Source organism: Equus caballus, chromosome 25, assembly GCF_041296265.1.
Source record: "Equus caballus isolate H_3958 breed thoroughbred chromosome 25, TB-T2T, whole genome shotgun sequence".
NCBI lineage: Eukaryota > Metazoa > Chordata > Mammalia > Perissodactyla > Equidae > Equus > Equus caballus.
The window spans coordinates 45765471-45788024 of record NC_091708.1 but is presented as its reverse complement, the minus strand read 5'-3'; the positions used below and the strand labels follow the sequence as shown (position 1 = coordinate 45788024).

General features: G+C 63.6%; 1 protein-coding gene across 2 annotated transcripts in view; it reads right to left on the bottom strand.

Annotated features, from left to right (window-relative positions):
• NOTCH1 (notch receptor 1) overlaps positions 1-12563 on the bottom strand; it is a 49219-nt gene extending 36656 nt beyond the window's left edge. The window contains exons 1-2 of one of the 2 annotated variants that reach the window (XM_023629312.2): positions 12354-12563; positions 10562-10643 (exon numbers count right to left, since the gene is read on the bottom strand). In XM_023629312.2, coding sequence (XP_023485080.1) covers positions 10562-10643; positions 12354-12414 — 143 coding nt within the window. In that variant the 5' untranslated portion in view covers positions 12415-12563. Of the gene's footprint in view, positions 1-2101; positions 2220-10561; positions 10644-12353 lie in introns of those variants that run through there. The other variant, XM_070251700.1, reaches the window with a different exon arrangement.
• Between the last annotated feature and the right edge of the window lie 9991 nt (positions 12564-22554).

Here is a 22554-nt window from a genome sequence, read left to right as displayed (position 1 = left end):
CGGGGGGGGGGTGGGGTGGGGGGTGCGGCGGAGCAGACAATGCATTCTTACATCCCCACGAGCTCAGCAGAAACACAACACTCGGGGCCGGGGCGGGGGGGGAGTTCTGGGGGAGAAGCCTGGGAATCGGCGAGCCTCCCTGCCGGTGGGTGGGACTTCTCCAGGCCCTGGCTCCTCCACCTTCTATTCAGCGGGAGGGTCACACCAGCACTGGACACCCGTCACCACCCTCACCCACAGTGCCCCCATGGCCTTCCTGCCCGTCTGTTGGCATGGGGGATGAAGGCACAGAGCCCTCACCCGCCCGGCCGCTGGGCAGGCCAAAGGAGGGCTGGCCCCCAATGCATTCTCCCATGGCTCCCAGGACACCCCCTTGACTGTGGGTGGTGGGGACCTGGCAGGGCCGGCCGGGTCTGCCTCTGGCTGAGCTGCAGCACAGGGTGCAAGCTTCAGTGGTGGCCCCAGAGGGCAGCCCCATCCTGCAACAGCCACTAGCCCCTTGCTCTCTGGCCTCCTCTCCCAGCTCACAACAGCCTAGCGCCCCACGCCTGGTAGACCACCAGGTCCCACCGTGCCTGCACACAGGCGCCCTGTGCACCTGGCCGTCTGCACGTAGCCCTCACTCTCACCCCGGACCCAGTACAGCCACCGAGGTGCCTTGGGACACAGCCAATGCCAGAAGACAGAATGCGGCCAGCTGCGCCCAGGCCTGGGGGGCCCGGTGAGAGAGATGCCTGCACTGTCACACCTCGGGGACACCCAGGCACCCTGGGCCTGTTGGTGCGGGTCTCGGGCCATCTGGGGGGCTTTTCTCTGCAGAGAAAGTGGTAAACTCCTGGCTGGTTTGTCCCTCTGCCTTCGCGTGACCTCCTCCAATTCCTGGGGCCGGGATGGCCTCTGCGAGAGCTCTCTGGACGAGGCCTTGGAGTATCAGGAGGGCTCCAGGGTGGAGTAAAACTAAACCGACACGTTCCCATTGGGGAAACAGGGAGTGCGGCATGTGGGACCGACCTGTGTTACTTCCTACAGCCATGTGTGAGGCTAAATGATCCAAAGTAAGATGCCAAAGGAAAATTAATCGATGAGCAGTAAGGACAGCCCCTCTGCCAGCCAGGAGTCCCATAGGACGCTTCACATGCCCCTCGTGGAGGCCAAGCTCCCATCCTCCCGGAAGGGGAACTCAGAGAGATGGGTAAGCAGCCCGAGGTCACAGAGCCCATGCAGTGGGAGGAAGCTGATTCCACAACCTGTGCTGCTGCCCACAGCACCATCCTGGCCCAGCAGGAGCAGCATACTGAACGGGGGAAGCCCAGTGAGGGGCAAGTGGCTCAGACTGTGTCTCCCTGTGGGCTGGAAGCCAGGCCTTCCAGAAACCTGGAGCACCCACCTGCCTCCACTTCTGGCTCTGTGCCCAGCCGGCTCCAGTCCCCCTGCATTGCTGCCTCAGGCCCAGCTGCGCACACCACAGATGCCTGCTGGATGCCGGTGCTGTGCCAGACGCCAGGCCCTGGACCAGTGTAGGAGGACGCCGCCATGACCCGAGCCCCCACCACTCGTGGATGCCGGGGCACACAGCCCTGCCTGGCCTCCCCAACCTGGGTCTTAATCCGACAGGGCTGAGGCTGCCCTCATTCTGACCACTGGAGGAGGAAGTGATGGGTGGGGACCTGCCCCACGGGCTACCCCCTGGGAGCCAGGACCAGCCTGGCTGATGGGAGGGACCCTGAGGTCGGCCCAGAAGGCCCAGAGGCAGTCACCTCACCCAGGACCTCGGTGGAAGGAGGGGGAGGCAGAGGCCCAGGGGGCGGAAGTGTGGCCAGGGCCCCCGCCTGGCCCCTGCCACCATCTCCACCAGCCCTGAGCACCCTCCCCACTGCCCAGCCTTCGCTTACTGAAAAGCTGTCGGGGAAAAACACACACTCAAAACCCGGCCTTCTCCCCCCAAACCTCTCATTTCCAGTAACTGTGTAGTTTCCGCTCATCGACAACCGAAACAGAGAGGAAATGGTGGGAGGCAGGTCCCCAAGCCTGGCGACCTGGTCCCTGCTGCTCAGGCACAGACGGATCTTTCCAGAGGCCGCCAGCAGCAGCCCTCACCCACCTTCTCTGACACGCGTCCACGCCCCACAGCAGCCCTGACCCTGCCGAGGGCCCGCGACGACCTGGACAGCACAGCCGCAGGCGAGCCCTGCGCCGCTGCCTCCTGGCGGCTTCCTGGGCTGAGCTGCCAGGCTGATGCGTAAACGGGGCGACAGCACCTCCCAGGGCCTGGCCCGTTAGCGGGCTCAGTAACTCCAGGCCTGTCCAACCTCAGAGGGTCTACAGTGGGTCTACCCAGGTCCTCCTGGCTGTGGCCCCCTGGGCAGACACCTGTGGCTCGGCTGTGACTCATACTGGGCCACAAGAAGAGTGAAGAAGGCAAGGGGCCAGGAAAGCAGCTGCTGCCTCAGTCCCCAAGGGGTCCCCAGAGCAGGGAACAGCCGAAAGTCACCTCGGCATGAGGATCACAGCCGGGCTTGTTCCCGCAACCAGCTGCGCGTCCTCCCGTCTGGGTCTAAGAGCTCTCGGGTTGGGTGGGGTGTCTCAGAGGCTTCGTGGCCACCTCTCAAACCCCCAGCCCCGCCGGCTGTGCTGCACTCACGCTCAGGTCAGTACGACAACATGGGGCTGCCTGAGGAGGCCTTGGCCTGGGGGGTGGTGAGGCTGCCCTCTGGCGCTACCTGAAGGGGAAGGGTTTGTTCAGCAAATCAACAGTGTCAACAGAGCGACAAGAGGATAGTTTACCCAGCTTAAAAGAACAACCAATTCAGGCACTTCAAAGACAGACGACTGACATCCAGCCCAGGGACAGGGAAAGCCAGGATGGGCCGGGACAAACACTCTCATCCACTCAGAGCCAGCAGCATGCGTCTGTCCCAGCCTCAGACCCAGTGCGAGGAAGCCAGAACACGTCCATTTCTTTGGTAGAAATCCCAGTGACCAACCTAGGATTCAGCCTGACCTCCCACCGGTGCCAGGGCCCACCTGTCCCCAAGCAGCCCTGTGCAGAGGGGCCAGGTGAGTGGGCGAGTGTCCTGTGGTCAGGGGACCCCACCTCGGCAGGGCGAGCTCTTTGGGTAGAGAGTCCCAGGTGGCATTCAGGCCTGGCCTGACCGGAGACGCCCCGGCACTCGCTGCCAGAGGATGCCCAGCCCGAGACCGGGCGGGGCCTTGCAGCCATGCCTGAGCGACTCTCGGGGTGGGAACTTCGGTGTGAGCGTCAGAGGCCTGGCCTGCCAGTGCACCCCAAGGCCCACTTAAGCCAGGACCCCAGGTTCTCCCTCCAGGAAGCTGTGAGCTCAGAGAGGTGCCTCCATTGCTCAGGTGAGAGAGGTCCCCAGGTCAGCCCTCCAGGGACAGCTCCCAGCCCAGGAGAGCCGAAGATCCACAGAGAGTGTCAGGCTGCCCGGCGGGAAGGGGCAAGCCCCTCGGAGGCGTCCACAACCCACCTGACAGACACCCACTCAAAGAAGCAGCTTTGCATCAGGGAGGGAGTGGGGAGAGGGCAACGCTGAGCCTGATTCACTCTAAAGAGTTAATGACTCCACGTCCCCATCCCGGCTCCTGAACATGGGGGAAGAGGAACGTGCAGGGAGGCTAAGGGGCCATCTTTCCCAGAATGCTTCCCTCCCAGGGGCAGAAAGAGACTTGTAGCAAAAGGGGACCACTGGATGGAGAAACACGGAGAAGGGGGTTTCTATTCCCAGAATTCCACAGGTCTCAGAGATGCACAGAAGGCGCCCCCAACCCCCAATGCCAGGACCATCTAACCCCCCCACTAGGGATGGGCAGATGCACAGATGCTAATGCTAACCGCCTGACCAGGAGGGACCACTCTGCAGCCTCCCTGAGCCCCAAGGGTAACTTAGGGGTACCCCGTCTGCATCCAAGAGCAGGGACTGGGCCCCCAGCCCCACCCCATCTCACAGAAGGCTGAGTGCCTCCCGCCAGGGGCATGACCAGCACCTGAGGGTCCAGAGAAAGGTCTGCCCGGCCACCCCACCCCCAGGGGAGGACCAGGAAGCAGGTGGATGGCACAGCAGGGTCAAGGGTCCAGCCCTGCTTCCCCCACACCCAAAGCCTCACTTCCCCAGCTGCCCCCGGCCCTCGCTGCTCCTCCTGCCTGGGGCTGCGTCGCCTGCTGCCCCGTCCAGCCCGTCTGCCTGCTGGCTCCGCGGTGGACTCCCTCCAAGGCCATAGCGGGCCTGGTGCACCCAGGCGGGGCATTCCGACGGCACCAGGCCTCGTGCGCAGCAGGCGAGTCAGGCGTCCGCCCTTCTCTCGAGCCCCAACCGCCTGCCCTCGGTCTGGTTCTGAAGCAGCACGTCTCCACTGCTGCACAAGTGGGGCCTGCGTCTGCCTGCCTCCAGCCCTGGCCCCTAGCAAGCACGCGCTGAAAGGCCTCTCCCTCCACATTCCTGCAGCGCCACGGGCCGCTCAGCTCCGCAGCCCTTTGGCTCCTGCTCGGGGCCAGCGGACGCTTGGTGGCTGACATGAGCTGAGGCCTGGGGACAGGAGCAGCTAACCAAGGGCAGCAGCCGAGGCCACAGCCCATCAGGCCATCCTAACTAATTCACCAGGGGACACACCAGGACCCCCTCAAGGGGGCTCTGTGGCTGCGGGGAGGCAGCGATACAGGCCTAGAAAAGAGCACCGATTCTTCCAGGAAGCCTTCCAGACAGCCAACACACCCAACACCCACCTCTTCTGAACTTCTGTCCCAGACTGTACAAGGACTCGGATGCTGGTGCCCACCGCTGGCCAAGCCCTGCCAGTCTCAGGTGGGTACCATCCAGCACTCAGAGGAGTGAAGCACGGAAACACACTACAGCGTGGATGAACCTCGGAACCATGCTGAGCGAGAGCAGCCAGACGCGAGAGGCCATGTCGGTGGGACGATTCCATCCAGACGAAATGTCCGGGACAGGCAAACCCAGAGACGGAGGGTAGATCAGGACTCGCTGGGGGCTGGGGGAGGGCTGGGGAGTGCCTGCTTAACGGGTGTGGGGTTTGTTTGGGGTGATGACAAAGTTCTGGAAGTAGATGTAGGTGATGGTTGCACAACTTTGTGAATGTCCTGAACGTCACTGAAATGTATACTGTAAACGGCTAAAAGTGCAAAATTTATAATTTGCGTCGTTTACCACCAAAACACCTATACATATATACATCCATCCCCTGCCCCCATCTAGCCATCAATGTCCTCGTGTTCTCTGCAGGGTGGGGTGGGGCGAGGCCCCAAGGAGATGCCAGGAGGAGAAGCCGACTGTGGCCACTTCAGAAAGGGCATTCCTTTGCCTGCCCGTCCCTCCTCCGCACCGTGATCACTGCGCCCTCCCGAGCAGGTGCGCCCCCAGCCCAGCAGGCCGGGGGTGAGAACACCAGAGCCCAGAGCGAGCCCCAGACCAGTAGAACCAGCCCTGCCGCGCGGCCAGGCCGGACTCCCTGGCACCTCGCCCCCACCACGCTGCTGCCCACCACCACCACGCAGGCAACTGCAGGCCCGTCCCTGCGTCCTGCTGGGACACAGCTGGAAGGGAGCTCCAGGGGCCACCTAACCCAACCCCCTCACATACCAAGGGGGAAACTGAGGCCCAGGGAGACGTGTGTCTAGGAAGCATAGCAAACCAAAGCCAGGCCCGCGCGGTATCTTCTAGACCATCCACAGTGGGGCTCGGGGTGAGGCCCACACACCCCCCAGGGACGCCAAGCCCCAGCCCCGCCAGCAACCTTCAGGACCATCAAATGCATCCCGGCCTGCAGTCACGATGCCCCGAGGCCAGCCGCTCATTAACGCCTCTGGAAAGTTTTGGATATGTCTGCACATGAAGATGAAGGCTGATGTGACGGAAGCTGGACTCAGATCCCCACTCCCGCCCCGCCCCGCCCGGCGTCTTCACCTCTCAGCCTCAGTTCTTCCCACTTGTAAACTGGGGCGGGGGGTGGGGGGGGGGAAGCAGAGCTGGCCACCACCTGGAGGGGGTGTGAGCCATTGAGTAAAACGTCTGCCGGGTTTTACGATGCCGGATAAGAGCAGCTGTCTATGTGTGGAGTTATTACTGTTGTGTTATTGAGCAAAGTGAGGCAGACACTCAATCAGCTTGATAGAGCCACATCCTTTCGCTATTTATAGCTGAGACACGAAACAGGAAAGGTGCCCTCCCCACGCCCAGAGGGTGCGACCCCTCGGTCCAGCAGGGCACTGCCTAGCGGGCCCCATCTGCCATCAAAGGTGCAGTGAACGAGGAAGGGGGCCAGCTCCCAGCTCCCACGGGTCCTTCAGGCTGCAACCTGGAACTGGGGATGGTGCAGTGACATCCTGCAGACCCCTCCTCCGGCGCCCAGCCTCTCGGGTCCCAGCACTGGGCCTGTGCCCCCAGCTCTCAGCCGCAGCCCAGCCGTCCTGAGAAAGCCCTGCTCCACCCTCTTCCTGCTAAGGGCAAAGTTTTCTTTCACTCCCTCTAAAAAAAAAATATTAGTTTTTCAATGGGAAAACTGTTGGCTGCTGTTCAGAGGCAGGCCCGGCCCAAGGAGGCAGCTTCCCTTAAGGACCTCGTGTTCCTGGACGTGTCCGCACAGTTGGTGTCAGCAGGTGAGACTGCAGCTGACGCTGTGCATCGAACAAGTGTTTTTCTAACCCCTCGTCCTTGAAGCCGGGCGCTGCATAAACAGAGGAAGTCCTGCAGCAGGCCTCCGCTCAGCCTAGGGGTGAGGAGGAGAATTAACCTGTTCCACTCCCAGCCTCGCCCCAGACTGGCAGGTGACTCAGTGGAAACAGCGGACCAGGTGACAGAAGACGCATAACGTTCCGTCCCTCCGCCGCTGAGTCACTTTCCGCCTGAACCTCCTCTTTTCAAGGGAAGTCATAGTCCCGGCCCTGCTTCCTCGCAGAGCGGCCAGGGTGGGCCTGGGGCACGCCAGGACGGTGCAGTGGTTAGGAACACACGCTCTGGAGAAAAACAGGCAGCGTTGGGCTACTCTGTGCTGTGTGATCCTGGGGCCAAGCTCCCACTTACTTTCCCATGCCTGATCTATACAGTGTTATGGGGTTGCTGGGAGCCGTGTCAGACTGTGTTCAGAGCCAGGCCGCCCCACCCACTGCACTCACTTCCATCTGAAATGTCAGACGCATGTGCTGTTGCCTCTCCTGCCCCCCACAGGCTAGAAAGGCAACTCCATGAGGTCAGGGGTTGTGTCTGATCCGAGCCTGCAGCGCCAACGCCTGGAGCAGAACCTGGCACACAGCAGGCACTCAGAAGCATCTGAGGAAGGGAGTAAAGGGGCTGCTGGTTGGAGCCTGGGTGGGCGATAAGATCCTCGGAATGGGTGAGCCCCTCCCCGGGCAGCCCCCCGCCCCAGAACCCCCACCCAGCCTTGGGGTCTCTGAGTTAACTCACGAGCCAACTAAACATCCAAGAATGAGGATCTTGAAACCAGCACTGTCAGCTCAGAATGAGAAGGCGGGGAGGAAGCACACGCCCGGGGCCTGCTGCCCGCCACTCTTACGCAAGCCTTGCTCACCAAGGGATCAACCTGCCTCAGCCGGCGCTGCAAACGGGACTGAGCTCAGGGGACCCGATGACGCGGGGTCACAGCGACGGAGCCAGGCCTCAACCTCGGGGTGGCCCGAAGCTAACACGCTCCCCCCACCCACCGGCAACCTTCCTTCCTCCCGCTGCCCTGGGCCTCACAGCTCCTGCGCTCTCCTGGGCGCTGCCTGGCGAGATGCTGACCTTCTCCCAGGGGAGGGAGCCCTGCAGGCGCCCGGAGGCCCCCAAATGCAGACTCGCCCAACAGACAACAGTCCCTGCAGGCCGTCTACCCCGACCCTGGGCAAAAGACAAGACGGGGAGCCCCCTTCCATGTCCCCCTCTGCACTGAAGGGGCCGGCGAGGAGGCTGGAGATGGGCAGAGGGCCACACTGACGCCCCTTGGACTGCCTGTGGGGCCACCAGCCTCCCATCAGAGATGGCTGTCTGCCCACAGGGACGTGCAGCGAAGCCCTTCCTCTGCGGCCCCTGCCAGCTACGCCTTGGCCACCCCGTGCCTTCCCAGGAAGCGTTCGCATACTGAGGTCTCTTCTGGTCCTGAGCCCTGCAGCCACCTGACCGGCAGCCTCTGGAGAAGGTTCCTGCACTTTGGGGTGGAAAGAGATGATTCAGCAGGCACTGACGAGCTTGGCACCGTGACACCGCTGTTTCCCATGCCCCGTCCGCGGGGAGCCAGCAAACCGGCACGGAAAGTCAAGGAACTTCCCAAGGGTCCCGGATGGATGCTGCCGGGCTGGATTCACAGCCAGGTCGGGGATCCAGAAGTCTGCCCGCCTCCACGCCCCACACACCTTCGAGGAAAGAAGGCAGCTCCCCCCTCAGCCAGAAGAGTGGACCGCCAGGGCCCCCAGGGAATGGTGGGCGCCAGCAGGAAGCAGTATCCCCAGGCGCAGAGGGAGCCAGGGCCCTGCCCAGAGCGGCCACGAGCACCGTGAGCGTGGACCACGCCTCTTCGCAGCAGGGCCTGGCTGGGCTGGTCCCTGCTCTGGTCCCCAGCCCCCCGCACAGTGCCGCCCAGAGGTGGGGCCTCTGAGGACGGTGCTTCCGTTCTGCCTTCCCAGTGGATCTGGGGGGTGTGCACAATGGGGTCTCTGTGGGCCGAGTCGGCTGAGTGCCAGGCCAGACTGAGCCAGGCTTCCCGCCAAGGAGGAGGGGGTGCCAGGCCCCAGGGAAGAGACAAGGCTGGCACCCCAAGTAGCCCAGGCTTGGGGGATGGAAGAGCATGCCGTGCTATTGCTCTGTTCCTATGAAGTGTCTTACTCTGATGCCGGGTGCGGGGGTGGGGGGGAGGCTGCAGCAGCCTGTACCCCAAAGCACCCTCAGTCTGGTCCAGGAAGCATGTGGTGTGGGCTTCAGCCCAGGGAGATGCCAGGGCCCCCTGGGCCAGGCTGTGCCTCCTCCCTGGGGACACGGAGGAGGGATGGCGCCCCCTGCCCCAGCGCCGCTCTCCGTCCTGTCCTCTCCAGCCTCTGCAAAAGCACGGAGACTCCCGCCCTCCCGCCCCCCAGGGGTGAGTGGCACCGTGGTCCAGAGAGTGGTCCGGGAGGAGTGCACCGTGGCGGGTGGGGAAGGGAGTCATGCATTCTGGGAAGCCGCGCATAATTAATCAGACAGCATTAATCCGCCTCCCCCAACAATAGCCACTGCACTTCCACTGAATCCCAGCTGTCGGTCTCTGAATGAAAGGAAACAAGATTTAGGGCATCAAGCGTCGGTGAGGCTTCTGCAGGAGGAGAAAAAGGCCCCAAAAACGCAAAAAAAAAAAAAAAAAAAAAGTAGTGTGCATTCATTAGCATCTCACAAAGACACAATCCGCTTTGTCCATTAAACTGCTCACAGACCTGCTTAATTGGCTTCAGTGCCGGGAGGGGGGTGCGGTGGGAGGAGGGGCTGCTCGCCCACCGGCTGGGCAGGCAGTGAGCCCCAGTGAGCCCGGGCTGGGGTTGTCAAGGGAATGGGCCCTCGCCGGCTGGAATGAGGGCGGGGAGCCACTTCTTCCTCTGCTGCCTCGAGGTGGCGGGGCGGGGGGGGGAGGCTTTTCTCCAGCCACCAAGCACCTCCTCATTATTCCCATCAGGGAAGAACTCAAGTTGAAGGGCATCGGGCACAGCAGAAAAACTTCCCCGAGGCTGGCGGGTACTCGGGGTGGGGGGGGGGCAAGGGGCGATTCTAAATGGGTTCCTCGCCTGAGTCAGAGCGAACCAGACGCGCGCCCTCCGTTTCACAGCTGAAGACCCAAGGCCGGGAGGGCGAAGGGCCAGAGGGTCAGGGGGTCGGAGGCGCAGATGCCAGGACAGGAACCAAAGTTCCAGCAGGTACTCCTACCCCCACAACCCGGGGAGATGGGCACAGCCAATAAGATGAGTTCTCTCCCCAATCTCACCTGAGGCCAGAGAGGAGCAAGCTGGGGAAGGCAAAGGGCTGAGAGGATGGGTTTGACTTTGAAACAGTCAATTCCTTGCTGAGAAGCACTGCTGCCTGGAGGAGAGGCTGGGCTACCAGGAGGAGAGGCTCACCTGCCTGGAGGAGGCATCACCTGCCCGGAGGAGAGGCTGGCCTACCAGGAGGAGAGGCTCACCTGCCCAGGGGAGATGCTCCCAGCTGGCAGGGTGGTGGGGGCTGGCTCCCTTAGAAACGCTCTAGAACCTCCCAGGCAGGTCAATTGTTTCTCGGGTACTTAGGAAGATATGGGGTACCAGGGATTCCCACTTGGCACCCCAGGAACCTGAGGTGGCCCACAAAGGAGTGCTCGAACCCCCAGTGGCCAGACCAGCTCCACACGCAGCATAATTGCTGGTGATTAAGTAATTGCCAGACTTCGTCCAATAAAAGTAGCACGTGATGGCGCCCAGCCTTCTGGGCCATCTCCAGAAGACAATGGCCTAGTGTTCTGTCCCTGCCGGCCAGCCGCTGCAGAAGGCAGGGGCTCCGCTCCCGACAAAAGCAACAGGTCCCCGCAGGGGCGTACTCACATGCAGGCTTCGGTGCCGTTGGCGAGCACTTCACACTTCCCGCCATTCAAGCAGCTCTCGCCCGGCTGGGAGCACTGCAGGCCTGGGGAGGGGCAAGAGGAGAGGTCAGCCCTGAGCTGGGGGGAGGGGGGGGAAGGGCCCACCCCCAGGGCACCGCCCACCCCTCATCATGCAGGCTCTACCCTGTCCTGGGGTTACTGGGGGCACGGGGCCCTAGGAAGCCCCCGCATGAACCCCAAGGGCCTTCGATATTCTGCCCAGAGTTCCGTAATCAGAAATGGGGTTGAGGAGGAACAGGTTGGCTGGGTGGCAGGTGAACAGGTCATGCTCAGAATGGGGTGAGGTGGCCTGAAACGCCTCCTGAACAGCAGTGGAGAAAAGGAGAGATGATCCTGGGCCATTTTCCCTAACTCTGCACCTCCCACCCCGTCTGCACTGGGGAGCCAGGCTGGGCCGGGGCCCCTATCCAGCCACCAGGATTGTCCTGCTGTTCAAACACGTTCTGCGAGGGGGCAGTGCTGGGGGGGAGGTGGCCACACTCAGCTCCCCCGCTCGTGGGAAAATGCGACAGCTGCAAGGCCAGCCGCCCCGCCCGCCAACAAAGCGCTGGCCGGGGAATCAGAGCAGCCCATTGTCGTGCCAGGGCCGCCTCCTGGGGCACCAGGACTGCACCCTGGGGGCCTGGCCCCGCCTGCATGGACACCCAATACCTGCTTCTGCGGTGGGCATCTTTAGGGGCAGCCCTCTGCCACACCCAGGGGAGGGGGATGGAGATGCGCCATTCGGAATTAATTCGACCCCAGTCCCAAGATGGGGTCAATTAGTCAAGCTCCTTCTCCCCATCATACAGGGCTGTGTAAATTAAGCTCCTCAAGGGTGCGGACCGGGTGTGACTTAGAACCCTACCTTCTGGAAATGGGGAGCTAACTCTCACCTCCAACTTTTGGGAGGAAAAGAGAAATTAATCACTCTAGATTCCCCGGAGACCCCTTCAATGGGAAGTGGAGAAATGAGCGCCCTCTTCCCTACGTCCCACTCCACCCCTGCAAGATTTGCAAACTTGAACTCGGCAAAGCGAAAGTCCCACCAGCAGCAGCGGAGTCTTCCACACATCCGCCCCCCCCAAACTGTCTACGAGCCGGGATAGGGGGCGACGATCCGGCGTGGGGGGGACACCGGCGGCCGGGGACACCGGCGGCCGAGGTGGCCAGGGGCCCGGGAATCCCAGCCTCGCCCAGCCCTGCGCGATCTCTCCGAACGGGTAGGACGCCGGGCCCGCCTCGCGCCCCGCTGCCCACCGCGCCCCGCAGCCCGCTCGGGCCGCGCGGGTCTGTAAAGGCGAACGCGGCGCCCCGGACTCCACACTCCGCGCCCCAACATCCGCCCCCGGCGCGGGCCAGAGGCGAAGAAAAAAGATAAATGGCCCCCAAAGCAACAGGAAACCAAAACCGACTCGATTCAAATCGAAAAGTAGTAGGCAGTTCGCCCGCCCGCCCCAGCGGCGAGCCCCAGGCGCGGCTGGTGAAGGGCGAGCCCAGGGCTGGGCCTCCGGGGCCCCCAGCCCCCCACGCCGGGCTTCAAACCCGGCTCCAGGCGCGGGGCGGGCAAGTCCGCCCCGGCCGGGCAGGCGGCGCGGAGAAGCGTCAGTCCTTCTCCACCAGCCCGGGACTCCCGTCCCCCCTCCCCCGCTCTGGGGCGCCGGTTCCCAGCCACCCGGGGCGCGCGCGTAGGGCGCCGCCAAAGTTTCCGAAGGCGCGGAAAGTTGCGGGCTCGCGGGCGGACGGGCGCCTACCTCGTGCGGCGAGCGCGGGCAGCAGCGCCAGGCAGAGCAGGGGCGCCAGGAGCGGCGGCATGCCTGCCCGCCGGCTGCCCGCTGCGCCCGGTGGCGGCCTCTGCGCTGGGCCGACGGAGCTCAGGCGCACACGCGCGCGCCGGACGGTCCCACGGGCGGCGGCGGCCCGCTACTGCCCTCTCCCTCCTGGCTGGCGGGCGGCGCTGGGCTCTCGCGGCCTCCCCGGCCCGGCTCCGCGCCCCGGCTCGTTCCTCCACTGCGCTCGCGCCCGCACCCGCGCCCCGCGCCCCTGCGCTCCCTCCCGCGGCCGAGGCACTAGTGAGGCGCTGGGCTGCCGTGCGCTCCGCCCCCGTCCGCCGGCCCCGCCCCCGCCGATCCCTCCGCAACCCGCGCCCCCTCGCTGGCCGCGCCCCTCGACGCGCCCCGACCAGCCCGCGCCTCCTCGGGCTGAGGCGCGCGGCCGGAGCCCTGGTCTTCCCGGCTTGGGGGCCGCGGCGGTGCAGAGGCGGGTCGGCTGCAGGCGCCAGGGACTACTTCTCGTTGGAAAGTTTTCAGAGGCCAAAAGTTTGGTCCGAGGCTGCGGAAGGATCCTGCTCTGGCTGCTGCCGCTCTCGGCAATTGTAAAGATTTGCATCTCAATAGCGAAAAGGCGCGGGCGGAGTAGGGAAAGGAGAGCCTGCGGGGGCCCGTGCACCGCGGGGAGCCGGGCCCCGGGGAGGTGGGGAGGAGCGACCGATGCCAACTTTGGGGGACCCCAGGCCCGGGGCAGAGGCTCTGGGAGAAGTTGCGCCTTCAGCAGCCGTGGGGTGCGCCCTTCGCCCCGGGGCTCCACTCCCAGGAGCCCCGCGGTAATAGCTTTAAGCCTTCAGGCGACCGAGGCCAGACACCCCTGGCTGTGACGGCTGGGGCGCTTGACCCTGAGGGATGGTGGCGCCCCGGCCGCAGCCTCTGGAAGGGGGGCTCTGGGTGCCCCAAGGGAACAGCCTGGGGCCGACACCTGGCCGGACGGATTGCGCACCCGCTCCCCCAGGAGGGACCTGCCTCTTGACGTTCCTTGGTCACTGTCCTGCCCCTTTTCCTGGCGCCTCCCGCCTAAGATGTCCCGCAAAGTGCGGGCAGGTCAGATAGACCCGCTGCCAGCGCCGGTGCAGCCCAGGGCCCCTCCCACGCGCTCCTTCCGGGTGATTTATTTCTCGCTGCCGTGCCAGATTTGAGCATCCTGTGCCAAGCCAGGTTAAGCTCTGGAGTCCAAAATGCCTGCCGTAGTCCTTAAGAAACCAGACTTCACAGCCTCACACTGGCGACAGACAACGACTAATCATCCCAACACACAGTAATGAGGGTGATGGCAGGAGGTGCACCCACCCAGCCCTGGCATCCTGGTGGCCTTCCTGGAGTAGGTGATGCCAGAGGGGGGCCTCACAGGCTGAGAAGGACCTAGCTGGGTGAAGGGCATGGGGCAGGAGAAACCATAGGACTGCAGAAATCCCGGAGGCTGAGAGAGAAGCAGCCCTCGCCAGGGAGGTCCAGAGAGGCGGGCAGAGTGGGGTGCCTGGTGGCAGATTGCACACCTGACCCTGGCCTGCCCTTCTTGGCACACCTGTTGCCGGACACTAGTGGCAGCTGGGATGCTGTTGTGAGCACAGCCAGTCCAGGCCTGGGCAGCTGCTGCTGGGGCCTCCCTCACCCGCCCCCTCCTAGAGGCTGGTGGCACTTCTCAGAGCCTGGGGTAACTTCTCTCAGGGTCAGTGCCCGGGAGAGGAGGCGCCTGGAGGCAGCAGAGATGTTTATATAACAGCAGCCCTGCAGCCTGGAGGAGCAGATTTTCCGTACAAGGAAGAGGGGTGCTTCGAAGTCCCTCCCCTGCCCCCCCCCCCCAGCTCAGCCTCTGGCTCTGTGCACCATATCCCCTCTCTACTCCCAGGGATGGACTGAAGGCCCCAGGGCGGGCGCTCCTCGGAGAGCCCACTGCCTGTGTGCCCTCCCTAGGAGCCCCCTGTCTCTGCCAATAGGTCCCAGGCCAGAAGTAAAGGCCCATCCAATCCTGGCTTGGGATCGAGTTCTCACCCTTCTGCCAAGGAGCAGCACCAGAGGAGGGAGCGCTAGAGGAGGGGAGGGGGGAGCAGGGGAGGGGGGAGCAGGGGAGGAGGGGAGGAGGGAGCAGGGGAGGAGGGAGAGAGGGAGGAGGGGAGGGGGAGCAGGGGAGGAGGGAGAGAGGGAGGAGGGGAGGGGGGAGCAGGGGAGGAGGGAGAGAGGGAGGAGGGGAGGGGGGAGCAGGGGAGGAGGGAGAGAGGGAGGAGGGGAGGGGGAGCAGGGGAGGAGGGAGAGAGGGAGGAGGGGAGGGGGGGCAGGGGAGGAGGGAGAGAGGGAGGAGGGGAGGAGGGAGAGAGGGAGGAGGGGAGGAGGGAGCAGGGGAGGAGGGAGAATGGGAGGAGGGAGCGGGGAGGAGGGGAGGGGGGAGCAGGGGAGGAGGGAGAATGGGAGGAGGGGAGGGGGGAGCAGGGGAGGAGGGAGAGAGGGAGGAGGGAGGAGGGAGCAGGGGAGGAGGGAGAGAGGGAGGAGGGGAGGAGGGAGCAGGGGAGGAGGGAGAGAGGGAGGAGGGAGCAGGGGAGGAGGGAGAATGGGAGGAGGGGAGGGGGGAGCAGGGGAGGAGGGAGAGAGGGAAAGAGGGAGGAGGGAGCAGGGGAGGAGGGAGAATGGGAGGAGGGGAGGGGGGAGCAGGGGAGGAGGGAGAGAGGGAAAGAGGGAGGAGGGAGCAGGGGAGGAGGGAGAGAGGGAGGAGGGGAGGGGGGAGCAGGGGAGGAGGGAGAGAGGGTGGAGGGGAGGAGGGAAGTCTTACCTGGTCTGCCCAGGGTGCCAGCTCTGCTCTGGGCCCCCGCCACCCCCATGAGCCGGGCAGTCTCATTAGCCCATGGTACAGAAGGGGCAAGCAGACACATAGCCCCCCAAACCCTGTGCCATCCGCTGCCTGGGGTACCCCAGGACAACAGGGGCAGAGGAGACCCCAGGAAAGCCAGAAGAGGCTGGGGCTGGGAGGGGCTTGTGCGTGAAGCCTGGGACAAGGCCTGGGCTGGGCCTCCCCTCCCCAGAGGTCTGAGGTCTCTGAAGGGGCCAGGCAGCTGGACCCTGGTGAGTGGGTGGGAAGCTCTTTCATTCACAAATTAGGTCCGAGATTTCTGGCTTCCCCCTCTCCCTCTCTATCAACTTTCTCAGGCCTGGGGTTTGAGGAAGGGGAGGGTTGGGGGTCCTGATGGCCTAGGGGCTGGAGACCCTCTCCCACGGGGTGTGGCCTACAGGCAGCCCTGGACTGGGGAGGCTGGGGAAGTGAAGGAGAGATGGAGAGGAGGTGATATGGCCCGCTGCTCCAGAAACAGCAAGAAGCAGAATTGGGCTGCAACGATGCGAAGTCACTTTGGGCCTCCTGTCCTGGCTTACGGCTGGGGCCAAGACAAGGTTCGCAGGGCAGTCCCCCACACAGGCAGCTGAATGGAGAGGGCACCTGGAACCAGGGGGGTGAGGCTGCAGGCCCGGCTTGCAGTGGGGAGTGTCCAGTGGCCACTTCCTTCTCCGGGGCCACCTCAGGTCCCGGGCATCTCCCCTGGGTCGGCTTGCCAGGCCCTGAAGGGGACAAGGACCTCACGCTCCGTCTGCTCCCCAGGCAGACTGAGTTGGGGCAGCTTGTCTCTCTCCTGCCTCCAGAGATACCAGGGTGCCGTTGTCAGGGTGGACTGGGGCGGCCGTGCTGACATTGGCCCATTCCTGCCCCCAGAAGGAAACCCATCCCAGCACCCTCGTGCGGCGGGGAGGGGTCAGCAGTGACGTGGTCTGTGTGGCGTGGGGGCCGGTCAGCATGTGTGAAGCTCCCCAGGATGCTCAGGTGCAGCCAGGGCTGAGAATCCCAGACCGGGGGGACCGGTCACCTTCCTTCCTCCAGGGATGGTCTTGCTGCTTCAAGTGCCCCCCTGCGACCCCCGAGCCCACGGTGGGGTAGCATCATTCTCTGGATTCTTCAGAAACCTTGCGATGTGACTGGCTTGGGGTCAGGCCAGGTCGTGGCTTTGGTCTTCCTGGGCAGGCCATGGTGGGCTGTCTGTGTCCATGACGGGGCTGGGTGTGTGTGATGGCTGCCGCCCTCCCTGCTGTGACGTATTGTTCACAATGTGGGGGCAGCAGGTCAGACTTAGGGTGCAGGCACGGGCCTGCTTGGTGGGGGTTGCAGTGGCACTAAAGCAGAGAGGAGGGGTGTTGGGGGAAGGGTTTAGAGGCTGAGCTGAGGGTAGGGGTGGCCTGTGACAGGTGCACGGGCCTGACCTAGCTAGGGGGTCCGGGCGGGGGCAGCTGTGGGAAGATTCCAGAACACAAGGGGTAGGGCCCCTCCCCCTTTTGAAATGGATTGTACAACATGTCTGACCTGCTTACAAAGAGAGGGCCTGGGGGCCTGAGAAGGATCCAGACTCTTATCTCACCCTCTGTCCACCGCAGCCAGGCCCAGGCCCAGCACTGGTCTCTGACCTGCTGGCCCGCAGAGGGACCATCACTGCCCCCTGGGCCTCAGTTTCCCCCTCTACCAAATGATTTCTAAAGTCCTGCCTGACTTTTTCCACTTAAAACCAACTGGGAACATCTCCCAGAGGTTTGAGCATTTTTCTAGGAGGTGGCTTCCATGACTGTGTGGCATTGCTTCAGGTGGACGGGCCAGGGCTGGCTGCCCAGTCCCCTGTGCTGGATCCTCGGCTGTGAGCAGTGTCTCCACGTAGGCGTGAGCGGGGGGGCTCCTTTAGCTCCTCATGGATCTTTCCTGAGGATGGATTCAGGCCAACCTTGAGGGCTTCCCTCTCGTTCTGGGAAGGGAGTGGGTAGCCTGGGGTCTAGAGTTTGATTCCCTGCCTGCCCCTCTCCCCCATGCAGGGGTCTACTGCCCCCAGGCCCGGGTGTGCACCCAGCTGTCTGCACTGGGATGGGGCTGGCTGGGCTCATCTGCAGGTGCCGGGCATCTCCCCTGTCAGCTTCTCCAGGCCTGATGGCGGATGCCTCCTCGTGCCTTGCACCCCAGGCAGTCTGCGTCGGTCCGTTCTCTGCTCCTCCTGCATGTCTTGCTCCCTCCCTCCTCAGCCTTCGCCTCCTCCAGGAAGCCATTCCAGAGCCCCTGGGCCTCCCCACTCCCTGCACCCATCATATGGCGTTCCAGGGGGATGTGCGGTCCATCCCAGGGGGATGAGCCATCTCAGATGCAGGGACCCGTCACTGTGTGCCCCGCCCCTGATGCAGGCTGACCCACAGTTAAAAGAAGGCTCAGTGAATGCGGGGCTCTGCACAGGGCCCTGCACTGCTGTGGGTCCTGTCCACCTGTCGGCCACAGCGGTCACTGCTTGGGAGCCCCAAGGCCTCGTGGCAGCTCAGGGCCAGGGCATGGGTTGGCTGTGAACCCCTCTGCTGCCCACGAGGCCCAAGAAGGAGGGTCAGCATCCCAGAGGCAGGCGCAGAGGCTGGGGAGTGTGTTGCCCGGGCAAGTCCCCTCACAGGTAGCCTGCCTCCCTGAACAGGTGAGCTGACTAGTCCTGGCTGGTGTAGGTTCCGAGGGCCGTGGGACTGGCCCCCCAGGGCCCACTTGGTACTGTCATTTGAGATATGGACTTTGGGGCAGCCAGGGCAGTGCAGGCCCTTACAGAGACCACCTGCCTCTCCCCACAGACCTTGGACTGCTGGGAGCACAGACCCCAGCAGCGTGGTGGCTCTGGGTGTGGTCTCCCAAGCCCCGAGAAGGAGGGGCCTGCTCAGACCTCTCCAGGCCCCTGGATCCCCTCAGCTGCCCACAGAGCCTGGCCTGAGCTGGGCCTGGGTGGGGTCACTCGGGGTTCAGTTGCTTGCCTCTGGGTGCACCCGGGACACGAGCAGCCTCGGAAGAGGAAAGGGCCAGCCAGGGACTCCAGGGCATCCTGTGTGTTGGTGAAGGGTGCTGAGAAGTGGGCTGGCCCTGACAAAATCAGGGGGCTGCGTGGAGCAGGGACATCAGCGGGTTGGCCTCAGAGCTGACATCTCCAGGCGGGGGCTGGCCGAGGGGACCGGGGCCCCGAGGGGGAAGTTGCCACCATGCCCATTTTAAGGGCGGGACACTCATTCTCTGAGTGGGGTTGTGGAGCCTGGCCTGGCATCCGAGTCTGCCCACACCAGTCCCCACCCCATGGATCCGGGGACCCCTGCAGGACCTGTGGGGAGGGCCCCCCCAGGAGGACGAGGACAGCTCTGGAGAGCTGCCACCTTGCCTGGCCCTGCCGGCTGCAGCTCAGAACTTTCTCCAAAAAGAAAGGGCCCCAAGGGACGAAACTGCTGGGGCCCCACCCCTTGGGTTTAGGTACGAATGGAGCCTCCAAAGGCCTGAGTCACTCTCGGAAAAGCCAGCCAGCCTGTCTCTCCTCCCTCGTTTCCTCCCGCTCCCACCTTCCTTCCTTCCTTCCTTCCTTCCTTCCTTCCCTCTTCCCTCCCTCCTACCATCTCTCCCTCTCTCCTTCCCTTTCTTCCTTTCTGGGGTTAAAAATAGCTGGAAATTTCCCTTTAAAAAAAGTCCCTCTTTATTTTTACGGGGCAGATATAGGCTTCCCACAGCAGAATCCTTCTGGCCCAGCAGCAACATTGAAGAGAAGCACGGAGCCCCTGCAGACTGTCCCCCCCACCTTCCCCCTCTGCTCCCCGTCCCCCAGGTGGGGCCTCGCATCCTTGGCCTCCACCATCGCCTGCGGGAACTCTCGGCCCCGAAGCAGTTTCTCAGGGCGGCCTGGGTTTCCTCTCATTTGCTCCAGACACATTTAAACATGTTTAGAACTTCCGTCCTCCCCCACACTCCCCCCACGGCCCCCTGTGAAAAAGAAAATGGGCCTGGAAATCGGGGTTTGGGTTACAGAGAGCCCAGGGAATCACGCTCCTGAAGTGCAACGGAGCACAGCCCCCGGCAGGTACGGCACAGCTGCGAGTCATTTTCACGTCTCCAGGGGGAAGGGAAAACCCCAACGGTCCTGAAGGAAGACCAGAATTCTTCTATATTTCTGCCTTGACAGCTAAGGAAAAAACTTGCCAAAAACCAGAGGCTCTGCGGAGTGTTGGCGTGGGAATGTTAGTTTAGACGGAGACTTGCTCGGGGCCATTTAAATAAAAACAGGCACTTTGGTGGCGAATGCCAGTGGGCCCTGCCTGCCATCCGAGCTTCTGCGACGAGGGGTGGGGGGGGTTGCAACCTCCCGCTCTCTCCTCTTTCTGTGGGCCCCTCCAGCCTCCTTATCAGCACAATCGGGCTTTGCTGGTAAACACTTGGTGCAATAATTTTCAAAAATTGCCAGGAAGGTCATCTTTCATGTGGCCGCGACTGCGTCGGCCCGGCTGGAAGAGAGGACCGCCTAATGCCGCCAGAGCCTGCCTCCGAGGGGCTTCCGCCGCTGGAGGGTCTTTGCACAACATAAATCAGAGCCACTATCACGGGGCAGAGGGAGGGTGGAAACACTCGCAGTAATGGGAGAGCCAGCCGTCGTGGGATTCGGCTGCATGCTCCCAGGGGCTCACAGCGACAAGGCGTGGGGCCGGGAGGATCCGGGCCCGGGCTGGTGGACATGGGAACCCAGGGCCACCGCCCATCCTTGCCCAGGATGCTGGTGTCCAGCCAGGTGACCCGCATGCAGGACCTGCATTCAGGGCGGACCCCCTGTGCCGGGGTGACGATGGGGTGCTGAGCACCCACTGTGCGGGCACCTCGCTCCCGTGGCTGCCCCCGAGGCAGGGGTGAGGGGGCCTCACGGGCGTTTTCAATCTTTGGTTCCCACACGTCGTCAAGGAAAGTTGGTTCCCATCGCCTGAGGGCAGGGCTGGGAGCGGGTGACAGGGGCCCAGGGCTCTGCTGGTGCAGGCGAGCGTGCAGGTGGTGGGTAGTTCCCCGTCAGTGACTTTGGGAGAGCAGGAGGGTCCCTCAGTGCAGGGTGCTGGGGGAGGTGGGCAGCTGCGATGAACGTGACAGGTGCCCCCTCATCCCCTCCACGGGGCCTCGGTCCTGGGGACGTCTGTCCTCCTTGCCCCACAGCTGGGGGTCCTGACTGTGGTCGTGCTAACATCTGCTCCTCTCGTAGAACAGTGAGCCTCGGAGCTACGGCGAGGGAGGAAGGGTGGAGCAAAGCAGACGCCAGGTCTGCGCTGAGACCCCGTCCCACCCCCCACCGCCGGGAGTCCTGCGAAGCTGGGGTGGGGAGAGCCCTTGTCCCTCCAATGGCCTGACCCAGGCTGCTGCAGGGGGCCACTGGGCCCAGGGATCCTGATGTGGAGTGCCGAGCCCCAGGCCGAAGCAGCCTGCCCATCCATCTGTCCCTCCATCCGTCTGTCTGCTCATGTACCTGGGCCCCTCACCAGGCCAGGGCTGTGATCCTGGTCAGCGGTTACAGATGCACTGCCAGTGCTGAGAGGCCTTCTGAGCTGCCCTCTGCCGTTGGCTGAGCCTGGCCCCGGCCCTGGCCCTCGCCTGTGGACCCCCGGCCTGGGCACAGACTGAGAAACGAAACGGAGCAGAGGCCAGGCTAGGTGCTCAGTCCCCAGGAAGCTATTGGAGGGGTTAACAGGGTCTGAAAGAGATCACTGGGTTCTGCGTGGAGCAGGCCAGGTGCCCTGGCTGGGGTGGCGAGAGTCAAAATGTGTCCCCAGAGACATGTCGGATAGGTTCTCCCAGGAGCCTAAGATTGTGGCCTTATTCCGAAACAGGGTCTTGGCAGATGTCATCAAGTTAGGTTGAGGTGGGACTGGAGTAGGGGGGCCCTCATCCAAACACTGGGGTGCTGGGAAGAGGGAAATTCTGACTCAGGAGGAGCCAACAACCGCAGGAGCTGGAGGAGGAGGCAGGAGGGACCCTCCCCTGGAGCCTCTGGAGGGAGCGCCGCCTGGATCTCCGACTTCTGGCCTCTGCAAGTGGGAGAATAGATTACTGTTGTCTGAAGCCTCTGAGTTCATGGTCGTTTGTTACTGTGGTCCCAGGAGACTAACCCAAGGGGTAAGAGTGTTTTAACACAGAGAAAGATGGTTTTTGAATTTCACGAGCTTTGCACCGGGCTGTCGGGGTTGGCGAGGGAGAGGGGTGAAGGGTGGGTTGGGGGTCGCAGGAGGTCATGTCCCGAGGTGGCAGAGCCCGCTCAGCGAGGAGGGAGCAAGCCGAGGTTTTAGGGCACCTGCCTCCATGCCGCTTGCTGGCGTGTGGCGGCAGCTGGTCTCCCTGCAGGTGGAACAAGGTGACGAGCCCCCTTTGTGTCTGTTCAGTTGTAGAGGGGGTTTGGCTCGTCCCCACAGCGAGCGGGGCGGGCGCTGCTCGGCTCCCCGGCTCTCCGGGGGCTGAAGGACTCCATGTTCTGCGACCACTAGCCCACAGCGCCCCACCCATCCCGCCTCGGGCCACAGAGAGGGTGAGTGATGACGCGTCCCTCCCGTGAGGGCGGACAGCCTGCTAAAATGTGACGACGCTGAGACTTGAGCCCGCTCTGTCCTCAAACACAGGCTCCAACTGGGCCGACGTGATTGAGGCCAGAACTCCAGGCTTTCCAGAAACACAGAGAAGGAACGTGGCAGCCGACTGTGCTCATGCTACTAGCTATGTCCAGCGGACGCAAGCAGGACAGCCACCCAGAGTCGTTCAAATGTGGAAACCAAACGAGGGTGTTGGGGTTCCATGTGATTCAGGTTAACAGTGAGGATGGCACGATTTCCCTGCTCGTCTGAGCCTGTGCCTCCCCCGGCGCCGCTTCCTTAGGGAGCCGGGCAGTTGGAGGCCCGGTCAGGGCTCCTCGGAGGAGCCGTGCTTCCTGTTTCTGCAGAAGGAGGAAGACAGCGCTTTCTTGCCTCCTCCTGAACTAGCCCCTTGAAAGCCCAGCCTGGGCTGTGCCCGGCGTCCCCACCGGCGGCTGGCTGTGACTTCCTCGCCAATTCCACCTCTTAAGGTGCCGTGAGAGAACCGGGCTCTGCCAAAACTCGGCCTCCCGGCCCAGCCAGCGGCCAGGGGCCAGGCAAAGGGACCGAGGACCCTCAACCCATGGCTGGCGGCTGGCCTCGTCAGCTCCTCTTCTTGTGTGAGAACGTGCGCTGCCTTCCAAAGGAGCCTGGACAACAGGGAGGCAGCTCCCGCAGAGCAGCCCAGCTCCTGCTGGCAGCTGCCGGCCTTCACACCCCTGTGAGGGGTCAGGCGGGG